We start from the raw sequence: 12,291 nt of genomic DNA on the forward strand, positions 1-12,291 counted from the left end.
AAGTTCTGTCTTTAAAAAGCTGAGTAAGACGCAGGCAATGACTGTCTTTTTGTTTGTGTGTGAATTGAAAAGGAATTCACTTGTAGGAGTTGTGATTAAAGAAAGATTACAGATTTATTATTCTCACTTATAACAAATGCTTAAGGGTTTTTTTCCAGGGGGGAGTGCTGGAATACAGTGCGTACTGTGAGATGTGGAATCAGTGAAACAAACAAACAACGCCGTAAATCTATCTTCAAATTACGCAAAAGTGAAAAATAGACTACCAGCAGGTCAGGAGAGACGTTTTGTTTAATGTTTCAGATGAGATTATTAATCACGAATTAAACAACCCTACCTTCTTCTTAAATTCTGTGCAAACATCAATTCTAATTTATAAACACTAAACATACACATAGGGCCAAGTCCTGCTTATTTATATGCAAGCATATCTAGAGTAAATTCACTGAATAATTATCTCTAGAATTACTCTGAATTTACACTCATGTAATTGAGCACAATCAACTAGATTTCAGAAGAGGAATAAATCAGCTAATGCCTATTGTTAAAACATGGAGTCAGTGCCAGCCTCATGATTACTGACAATGTTTCATCTGATTTTCTCTTCCAGACCTCAGAAACAATGTAATAGACTACATGAGTTTATCTTAACTGACTGTGTTCAGTTCCTGAGGGGACAAAAAAGCGTGGACCTTTTAAACTTGATTAGAATGGCAGTGTCAAAAGAAAAACTTTTCATGACTATGATGGGGATATACACACAGTATAACACAGTGCATTACAGAACCATAAACACCCATCCTTACATACATGAAGAATGTATGCAACAATACCAAGGTTACCCTGAAACATGTGATCATCAGGATTTACTGTTGTCTGTCACATTTACCTCTTAGATGAATAAAACTGGATAGTCACCTGAATAAAATTAAAATCTACACCATGCAACAAGCATACTAACCAATTATTTTTTAGTTAAGTGGTGATAACTATGAGGATACAATTTAGCAATAAAAAGATGATTAATTCTAACCAACACTGTTGCCACAATGTATGTGTGTTAAATGGCATTTTTAAACTCTTATTTCTACGTAACTGAGCTTTTAAAAGGCCAGACATACTGGTTTCACCTGCTGTAGGACCATGACTTCAGGTGCTACAGATAATATAATTCACCCAGTAGCAGAAAGATGGGCAGGCAGAGTATTTAACTAGAAGTGAAAACCGAATGAAGAGTTTCTAATCAATATTTCAATCTTATTCCAACGTGCACTTTGATAGCAATCTACCAACCATAGCCAAACATTAATGTAGGAAAAGCCATGCCAAATTAGCTAATTTAAGAACATGGAGCTTATATGTTTAAAAAAAAAAAACGTACTACTTATTGGAGTCTCTGCACTCCACTCAAACATTGGCATTTATTAAAAATAAAAAAAAAATCTTGGCAAAAACACTTTCCCCTAATGATTGACTTACAAATTTTACACAGAATATGGTTCCAAAGTCTGTTATATATGGAAAAATCACCTCCTACAGCCCCCAGAAGCTAACCTGAAAACCCGGTTTGAAAGAAGCAATTACATATGGAAACACACACACACATTCACACAAGTTCTTCTCGGTAAAATCCACTCTACATGGCCAAACAGCTACTTTGACATAGGCTATGTAACAATAAAGGTCAAAGGTAATACTACCCTTCATGAGAGCGGGATGGTACCTTATTAATCTGCTTTATACCACAGAGCTGATCTATCCTTCAACTCCTGTCTACTAGTAATTGGCCTAGTTCTTCATACTTCCATCTCCCTTAGCAGTGATCCCTTCCAGACTACATGTCAGAAGGCTCACTAGCCCTACCTGCTTACTCACTGCCAAAGTAGGGGTACCTCTACAAAGCTGTGCACAGGCTAGTCTACCTTAACTAGCTTGAATCCCGATAGCGTGGATAACAGTAGTAATGAAGACAGCACAATGAGGGTTCAGTGAAAGTAGTACAAACCCAGCATAGACCTTGTGTATATACTCTGCTTGCTCACGCATGGCACGCTGTTTTCACTGCTACTGTACTCACGCTAGCTAGATTCAAACTAAGTCAAGTAGGCTAGGCCCTGAATAGCTTTTGCTGAGTAGATATACCTTAAATGAGACTAGTGCCCTGTCGTGGCTCAGTGCAATGAGAACTCATAATTCAGAGGAAAAAATGGTCACTCCTAGTTGCTATGAGGGCAAGGGATACAGGGTCTTGTAAAAAATTACCAGTACATGCCCCATATATGAGAGGGTTGGGTAGTTCTACCAGGGGTAACTGGGGCAAACCCCTCTCAGCTTTGAAGTAGTTCTAGGTCACAGATCCAGGCACCCCATCTCTCAAGCACTGCAAACTAAGTATTCCTGACCTCACCTCCACCTCTTCACTTTAGCCCCCTAATCTCCTTCAGCATGCACTCTACTTGTGCTACCTCCACTTCCTTCAGTGCTCTCTCTGGATCGCCTCACATCTGTTTTTAATCCCCTGTAGGCAATGCAACTGTTCTACCAAGTATAAGGACCTCTCTTCTCATTCACCTCCCTTTTCCTGGGCATCACCCACTTTATTCAATTCCTTTCTTAAGATACTTCTAACATCAAGAAATGGGTTTGCAGCTTCTTTTTAGTAGCTGAAAGAATCATTCTAAGGTGCTAGAAAAAGAGATGCTTCTTGCTCCTCAACTATCAGGCTCAAACGATTTATCTATATATCACAGGGGCGGGCAAACTTTTTGGCCTAAGGGCCACATCGGGTTTCCAAAATTGTATGGAGGGCCGCTTAGGGGAGGCTGTCTCTCCCCAAACAGCCAGGCATGGCCTGGTCCCTGCCTCCTATCTGACCCCCCCTCCCCCCGCTTCTCACCCCCAACAGCCCCCCAGGACTCCTGCCCCATCCAGCCCCCCACATCCCCTGACCGCCCCTGGAACCCCTGCCCCTGACTGCCCCCCACTGCCCCATCCAACCTTCCCTCTCCTTCCTGACTGCCCCCCCGGGACCCCTGACCCCATTCAACCCCTTTGTTCCCTGCCCCCTATCCACACCCCCACCCCCTGACCACCACCCCCAACTCCCCTGCCCTCTATCCAACCCCCCCTCCCTCCCCCGCTCCCTTACCACGCTGCCTGAAGCGCCAGTGGCTGGTGATGCTACAGCCGTGCCACCCAGAGCACCGGGTCAGGCCGCGGCTCTGCAACTGCGTTGCCTGGCCGCCCAGAGCATTGCACCAGCAGTGCGGCGCACTGAGGCTGCGGGGAAGGGGGGGACAGCAGGGGAGGGGTCGGGGGTGAGCCTCCCGGGCCAGGAGCTCAGGGGCCGGGTAGGAGGGTCCCGTGGGCCGGATGTGGCCCACACTTTGCCCACCTCTGATCTAACATGACATTAAATGCAGAAACTAAGAAACAAATGGAAGAGATACAATAATATATCAGGTCACATCTTAAAGACCTACATACCATAATAAATTTTACACACACACACACACACACACACACACACACACACCTCTTATTCCTTGTAGAGCCTTTCCAAGTTTAAGTAAGTCTAATATTTATGCTAGGGTAATTTAACAAGAGATGAAATAGTCTAAATATCTATGGCTCCCTGTGAGCCCTGAACAGCTAGACTCAGGATAACTAAGCAAGCTGGCTTTAAATCTAAGGGATAAGGAAAAATAATCCCAAAATGTTTTTGGAAACTCTTAAAAAACATTCCCCTAAAATGTTTTTTGTGAAATATGTAGAAAAAGATTAGGCTTTGACTATCATGACTGAAGTGTCTTGTTTAATTTACAGAAAGGTTGAGAATGAATTAAACAAAGCTGATAATCAAAAATTAAATGGCGAATTTCCAAGGCTTTTAATGGCCCCTCTGGTAGATCATGAGTCAGGCAGGATAGAGGATTTAAAGTTGCTGGGAGCTGGGAAAATTCAAAACCCTTGAATGGAGCAAGACCCCACCCTATTTTGCTTGCTACTTGCTGGCATCACACCAGGATCTCTCCTGTCCTGTAAACATGGCATGCTGAAGAATGGACAGAAGGGTTTGGGGGCATGGGCCTGCTCCCTAGTCTCCTCCAGGTTGGGTCCCGTATTTCCTGGTACAGCATATTTTCCAGGTGCTGCTGCCGCCTTGACCTAATCTGGATGCATTTGAGTTCTGTAGGCTTCCGAAAAGGATATAAAGATTATGATGTATATTTCTTTCTAGGTCCAGGGTGCCATCTCATTTCATTGACAATCACATCAGGTAAGGTACCTGAGATCTATTATAGTCATTCTGTAGGATCTAAATTTGAGAGGCTTAGTTTTGTTTCCAGCTATGACTGGATGTTTGCACTACAATTTTGAGAATCAAGATACCAATTCAATGCTATTTGTCATCTAAAGACCAATGGGAACCCTATCCTGGCCAAACTGGTAAATTGTGGCCATTTGCCAGGTTGCAGGCAAGTTTAAGGATGAGTGCAGTCAGTTAATGGGAATCCTGTATTACAAAATCTTCAAATAGATGGGAGTCCAACACCGGTTCCTTTTTGGCAAATAATTTGTTTCTAGCTTTAGTCAAAATCTAAACTAAAAGAAGGTCAATCTGTAATTCAAAGATATTTATCTAGGTTAGAACACAGCCTTCTGAACACAATTTGTGCATCCCCCCTACAATACCATGTCAGGAGGGTTGAAAGTACCCCAGCAAAAGGATACAGGCAGAATAGCCATGTAACAAGCTATACTAATTCTATGTAGTGTTCAGATAAGCCCTTTGATTGGTATGAAAGTCCCAACAGCAAAGGGAGCAAACAATCCCAATTCTCTGAAATATCCCTTCAATGAGAATAATGCAATAAAAATTAAGGAAAATTTTAAACTGAATATCAAGAAAACTTCAAGTTGATTCTGTCTCCCACATGAAGTGTGGTGGGTGTTACGCTTAAACTGGCCAACCCACTAAGCAATCCTGCACAGGGAGATAACTAGATCACTTAATAAACTAGAAACTGAAAAGACATGATTTCATACTCTTTCTGTGGGTTTTTGGAAATTTTTAGCTGGATTTTAAACAGGTAGAGGAGGCAGATTGCAAGATACAATAAGTGTGAAGTAGACGGTCACCTGGTCTGCAAGAAGGTGATGCTGGTGGAAGAAATATAAGTGAGAAAAGTTAGTCAGAAATGTAAGCAGCCAGTGCAAATTGCAGAGATAGAAAGTCCAAAATTCCTGGTGCCAACCATCCTTTTATAAGCCTAGGATCGGGAACGGAGAAAAATCTGCATATGCTCCCTTCGGATCTTCAAGTTGGCAGGAACAAATGGGCAGTCTTCTAGATTGGAGGATAGCTGTTCATGGGAATGGCTGTATACAATAACTTGTATAATGAATAAGAAATGACATTTAGAACAAGTAGAAAGCCTTATATAAACTGGAAAATATACATAAGTTGAAACCGACCCAGAAGTACAGCTGTATTTTCATGTTTAGTACATTTCCTTGCATTACTGTACTACACTAGATTTTCCCTGACACTGATACATAAATGTATCTTCTGTTCATTGGACTTCACTATATACAGTAATCAGTGCAAAAATAAATAAATTCTCTTACATTAACTGGTTTCCTATTCAGGATGAAAAGGTCAAAGCACATTTGATATAGTACAAAATAAGTTATGTACATCATGCAGTAGTACGGAGATCAGGCTTAAGAGCTGTAAGCAGACACCTGTGAAAGATGCTTCAAGCAGTTTAGATAGGAAGTATGATTTGTATGCTTGCACCCTATCGCTATTAAATATTTTTTGAAAAATACATTTACATGCAATGACGCAACCCCCTCCCCCCCAACCTCTTTCTAGTAAATTTAGTGAACTGGTTCCAAGGCATGTGGGTATTTGAAGATCTTCTAAACAGCTGGTTCAATCCAACATTTTCACAATGTTAACATACTTTTTATTATAAAGTAAACCCCAAGTACTGGACAGTTACTACAGTCCTATGACAGAGAACTGAGAATGTGGTACTTTTATTTTCAGGGGTATACACACTGTATTCTCATCTTGAAGTGAAAGGGTTTATAACACAATTCCCCATGCACCAAGATGCAAATACATCCCTCTAAGTCTTATCTAGGTTAAATGGAGTAAAATCTTTTTTACCATCCAATAAAGTGTCCTAAGTTATATTAAAAAGGAAACAGAGACAGTACCATCCAATTCGACATAAAACAAAAATTATAATCTCTCTCTCTCTCATCTATCTAAAACTATTGCACATTTATCTGGTGTTATTGAGGATTAATTTTTTTTTATAAACCCAGAAAATTCTGAAACAGTGCTAAGTTCAAAGCCCACTTTTGTTCTGTGTACAGCAATTTAAAGAACAATATTTCAGTGTACTGTTGAAGCCCAATCAGAAGATGAATTTTTGTTTCAGAACAGTCAGCTGCATAACCAGGTAAGTGAAAAAAAGTTTCCATATTTAAGAGAAGTCGAAGATGTAATTCTGTAGCAAACATGGCAAGTCACCATGCCTCTTTCTGACACATGGAAGGTATATATTTACATTAAAAGGCAGAGTTAGTTAATGAATGTTTAAAAGAAAAAACAACAAAGTATAATCTGGTCAGCATATTGTTAAGTGTTCTAGATAATAAGCAGACCCTCCACTTCCATTCTCTCTTCTTGTGTAATTTGTGCCATTTCACCACAAATACGTCCAAAGATTCCAGTTTTAATAAGATCAGTAACCTCATGCTTCGGACTCTCTTTTCTTCTTCCCATCTTCTCCCAAATCACTGTCTTCTGACTGGCTACTGCTAAGGAGTACAAATTGTCCCTCTCCACTGCTCTGACTGGGTCTACTGGAAGCAGCTATCAATCGGCTCTGCTCCTCCAAGTCCTAATATGGGAGGCAGGGAGGAAGGAAGAGAAGGGGAAAAAATATTCACTTCAGAACTTTCCATAGTGAAAAGGAATTCCAATGCCGCTCTGCAAGAGTGGAAATTATCTTATTTAGAGCTATGCAGTGGCAACTTGTAGAGAGGAATTTAAAAGATTCTATGGGAAACCAAGAACAATAACTTCAGTGACCAGTGCAGATGGATTTAAATCACGATTTAAAGCAGAAAACAAATCTTGATTTAAATAATTTTAATCTTGTCTTGCATTTGTACTTTTTAGTTATTTCCCTAAAAGAGGTTGATGTGTCGTTTGGTAGCAGTAACCATTACAAAGTGTTAATTTGCAACTAAATTCAGTTTTTAGGCTAAATTTGGCGCTTAGTTTTGCTAATCAAGAGGATACAGTATATCTACAAACATTTATTTAAGCAATTATGTACCTTAAATTTACCTTTATTCAGATTCTTAATTTGTATATTTATTATTTTAGAAAATAGTGAATGATGCATTTCTGATTTACTAGATGAATATTAATTTTTTTTTACTTGTGATGTATCACATTTTATGTGGATGGAAATTCAAATTCAATTAAATGCACAGAAACAGTATTTAATTTTTTTAAAATTAACTAAATAAAACTACCTTAACTATATTGGATACATAAAAAAAGTTCATCAAAACATTTTGCATTTAAAATTAACTGATTTATTGAAGTATTATCTTTAGTGAGTGAACTGAACTGATGGTGACCAGAGTGTCCTTCAAGATTTTAGAACTAGCAGACTTCATTCTCTCACATCCAGTTTTTATTCATAGACCTAAAGAGGAAAACAAACTTTTCTGCTTTTTCAACTCCCACTGGTTTCTGAACTTTGAATGAACTAGTAATTGAACTGAACTGGTTGAATAAACTGAGATGCAGAAAATATTCTTTGCACCTGCAGAAGAGGTGACTGCTGTCTAACACTGGATCTATATGACTTCCACCAGTTAAGTGGTTTGACTTTTTAAAAAGAAAAATCTTGCAGCAAACATATACTGCTTAATTTTCTTTAAAAAAATTATTTTAATAGGCCTTAACATAGGCAATCGTGATTTAAAATACAATTTTAATACGTGTTTTTAATTAATCTAGATTTAAGTTAAATTAAAAATTATTTTTAATCATCAATTTTATCTACCTGGGCAGCAGCTAGCTCTATGTGAACAACTAATAAGAAAACATTTTATTCTAAGTAATGTATTCCTATTCCCAGCAAACTCAATTCTACACGGACAAGCAGTATTGCAGAAGAACACAAACTTTGAAATACAATATGACATTTATGATCTCTGATGTATAAAATTTCATAATAGACTATTTGGTTTTGGAGTTTTATTGTTTGTTAATTTTTTTTAAAGTCAGTAAAACAATGCAATAGTAACAGGGGAGGAGAGGAGGTGGATTAGGTTAACAATATTTTTAGAGTTACAGTTTGAGTCTGCCCCCAGTTGCAAGTAAAAGTCAATCATTTTTCAAAACGCTAAACTTTTAAAAGTGGTTTCTATCGAAGATGAGTTCTAATACATCATCTGTTGTATCTTACATGCATGTTTTCTCAGGTTGCTTCAGTCAGGATCTAGACTAAAATTTAAAATATTAAAGTTTACTTACAGCATCAGATCAAGGGGTCCACTGCTGTGGTAGCAAGGTATGCTCAATGCTTAGAGGGAGGCATGAATTTGCAAAGCTGACTATCAGCACTGAAAACATGAGGCCTTTAGCCTACAGACTGACACACCATCATCATCCACAAAGAGCTTGATTATAAGGACGCTGCCAACCACATTGAAATTTTTTAAAAAATTTAACCTTTACTAAAGTTTAGATTCAGGAAGTGAAGCAGAAATAAAATTGTTCAGATTTAATCCTAAAATGTTTCCATAGTTAAAACATACTAAGATCCCAAAATCCAAAATTTACTACATTTAGCAAATAAAAAAAAATCAAATTGACAGAGTTTCCAGGCAAAATCAAGCCCACCGTGTTTTTTCTACTAACGAATGTAACGTAGTCTGGGGTAAAGAGCTATGAAAGACAGCATGAAGGTTAATGAATAAGAAAATATTAGTACTATAAGTAATCATGAGACATACCTTTTCAATTTGCTTTTGTTTACTGAGTTCTTTCTGTTGTTTCTCCTTTACTTTGTCTATTTCTTTTTGTTTTTCAGATGCTCTACGATCCTAAAGAAGTAAAGGATATAAATAAGGCTAATCTTTGTAAATTGGGATATATAAAACACTGCCACCTTGTAGGAGTTTCCTTAAGATCGTTAAATCAAACATTGATATAACTAAGTTTGTATACCATTATTCTTACCTTAAAAGACTTATCTCTGCTGAAATGAACAAAAACTTTATCTGCAATACCCTTTTCCAATCAGTCTTAGTATGAAACCTATTAAATCTTTATCACTTCTTGACAAGTTTAAATATCACCTAGATACTATGCAATAGACTCTTTAGAAATTCTTAATCTGCAGATTGCTGCCAGACACAGTGCTATTATCTACATACTTCACATACTGCATTTTGCACGCACGCACACACACACCCTTTTTTCCCTACTTAAGAATCTTACCAATTCTGCATGAAAAGCAATCTGTTTTGCTAGTCCAACAGAGTCGCAAATCTAAATAGAAACAAATTGAATATTCAGAAAGTATGGAAAATAAATATTCCTTTAAAATTAAGAAAAATTTCCACAACTTCAAATAGACTGAGTATTAAAGCACTTTCAGATCCTTGGACTGACAGCCTAACATACCAAAAAACAAAAAAAACCAAAAACACAAACTTCTAAAAATTTCTTCATACAACTTGAATGAGAGCTAAGACCTTGAAATCCACATCAAATTTGAAACAAGATAAAAGTGTAAGTAACATAGTACTGTAATACCTTTTCCCCTTCATTGTTTGATTCAAATATATAACAGACAGATGTTGTATGGCCCTCAACTCTCCCTCCTGAGGACCGAAGCACAAATCCAAAAAGGCGTTTATTCTCCTGGTGTGTAGCATACAAGACTACACTTGGCAAAGGAAACTGCCAAAAAAAGGATGAAATAATGGGAATTTAAAGTTTGGTCTATACATCTTTGAATACCAGATATCGATATACTGTAGCTTACTAAAACAACAAAATAAATGGATATGATCAGCAGAAAGAATTTCATTATACCTGATCAAATTGCTGAATAATGCTTTTGGCATTGTAGCAAACTGAAATAGGTTATCAAAAACATTCAGTGACCAAACACATGCAGATCTTTCAAAAACGTACATTGTGCAGAGAGTAGTATAGCATTTGCATACAACAAATGTTACAGTGAAGTCTGAGTTCCTGTTTCTTTTCTAGGCATGTGCACGCACACACTTTTTCAGATACTCAGCTCTCTCATACAAATTCCTTCGGGGACTAAATTTTCAATATGTGGTCTCAGTCTCAGAAGGATGGACTGTTTTTGAAAACTATGACCTGAATACATTCACGAATTTTGAGTTGTGCATGCATGCATGCACACACACACACTTTTTGTATTATGTTCAGTTGACATTTTTGCACTCCCATAATTAAAAAAAGGCTGAAGATAGAAATTTCAAACTTGGGTTCTTTTCAAAACTTCACAAAAAATGGAAAACAACCCAAGATTGAAGAAAATAGTTTAAATTAGTTTTAAAATTATGACAGCTCAAAGTTAAAACAGTTACACCATCATTTTTTTTTTTATTTAGGGTTTTTTTTGGAGCCCTCATACTAAAACAGTTTAGAGCACTGGGCACATGATGAATTGCCTTAGTTCACATTTAACAGCTTACAGCCCTAAGACAGCTCTGCACTTTAGGCCTTAGAGTTCATGAATGCACAGCTGCTTTTAGCATTGAGAAGTTTTACATGCTTCATTTATTAAGGAGTCCTTAAGACACTTAACACAATTACTTCTCTTCAGCTCTCTAAAAAAGACCCAGCAATCAAATTTAAAGCATTATTGTTCATGCAATACAGACTAAAAAAATTAAGCAAACAAATCAAAAATAAAAAAGTTAAGGTTGTTACTGAAGGTTAACGTGGCCATACTGAATATATTGTGTCAAGTATTCCATTGATTTCTTTTAGAATGCAAGACATTACTCTGTATTATTAATTTTTAGAGATAAAAATAAGTTGACCATAAGACATGTCACATACAAGACATGCAACATGGCCAATTTAATAATGCATTAGAGCCATCGCCTTTCGAACTTCCTGACTCGTGTAACTGACATCCCACCCTTAATGTTAACGTCTGACTTTGTACTTACTACTCACTACAAAAACCTATCTTGCCAATTTTATTATGCTCTTGCCATTTCAAATAATGAAAAAGGCACTGTTTGAAATGTTTACTTAATCAAATTAATTCATCACCGAAAACAGTCTTTCACTTAGCCATTTTAATACATAATTCAGTAAACTGATAACTTAAGTTTTGTGGGAAATTGTTTAGAAATCTCATTACACAGTATCGTTGATATTTAAGAGAATGAAAATTGTATTCAAACAAAATTAGACATAAAAATCAGAAAAAATGAATTGGTTGCTTTAACATTAGCACTTAAATTACTTACCCTGAGCCTTGTAACTTGCGTCTGTGGATCTATTAACCTAAAATGTTAAACAAACAAACAAATCACACAGTAAATTTTCTAAATTGGAAGGATCATTTGAAAATATATTTGTGAAAGTCAACTTCAGCAAAATTTAGGAAGGATACTTACTTTAAACAGTCACAAGTGACTAATAAATGTGATTCTGTCATCCTGAAAATATTATGGATAGCCCGGGCTGCTAGTATTTGGCGCATTGTTTCATAAACAACATCTGGACTTTCATCAGATTTAACCTCCATGGAGCCAAGGAATCTTACAATAAATAACTGGTGAAGAATGGAATCTAAGAAGATAAGAGTATTCAATAAGCAGTACCAAACCATTTCTGGGTTTTCCAATTTAAACATTACTGTTTCCATGACTAATCACAGAAGGAGGATTTCTAAGTTAGTAAAATATTATAAACAAAATCCCAACCCACACTCTAACTCAAAATTATACTTCCAATATTTGTTTATGAATGACAGATGCAGTTACTGAAACAGCAAGATACACATCTGTCTACTAAGTTTTTCACTTAGGTTTAGTGAACATGAAAGACTCAACTAGTTAGACTTCCAGACTGTAGTCTCACCTGACTCATCTGATGCAGTATGTGCTAATGCAATCCACCAGTCCAGCAATGGGTGCTGAGCTAGTTATTTTAGACACATCTGCTGTAGATGAAGAAAGCAC

General features: G+C 37.1%; 1 protein-coding gene across 3 annotated transcripts in view; it reads right to left on the reverse strand.

The window, feature by feature from the left end:
• Positions 1–3,130: 3,130 nt before the first annotated feature.
• The window catches only part of APPL1 (adaptor protein, phosphotyrosine interacting with PH domain and leucine zipper 1), a 53,989-nt gene continuing 44,828 nt past the window's right edge, over positions 3,131–12,291 (reverse strand). For 2 of the 3 annotated variants that reach the window (XM_073351491.1, XM_073351493.1), the window contains 6 exons: positions 11,725–11,899; positions 11,575–11,611; positions 9,866–10,012; positions 9,548–9,598; positions 9,061–9,150; positions 3,131–6,923 (listed from right to left, as the gene is read on the reverse strand). In XM_073351491.1, coding sequence (XP_073207592.1) covers positions 6,774–6,923; positions 9,061–9,150; positions 9,548–9,598; positions 9,866–10,012; positions 11,575–11,611; positions 11,725–11,899 — 650 coding nt within the window. In that variant the 3' untranslated portion in view covers positions 3,131–6,773. The remainder of the gene's footprint in view (positions 6,924–9,060; positions 9,151–9,547; positions 9,599–9,865; positions 10,013–11,574; positions 11,612–11,724; positions 11,900–12,291) is intronic. The other variant, XM_073351492.1, reaches the window with a different exon arrangement.

This window comes from Lepidochelys kempii, chromosome 7 (assembly GCF_965140265.1).
Source record: "Lepidochelys kempii isolate rLepKem1 chromosome 7, rLepKem1.hap2, whole genome shotgun sequence".
NCBI lineage: Eukaryota > Metazoa > Chordata > Testudines > Cheloniidae > Lepidochelys > Lepidochelys kempii.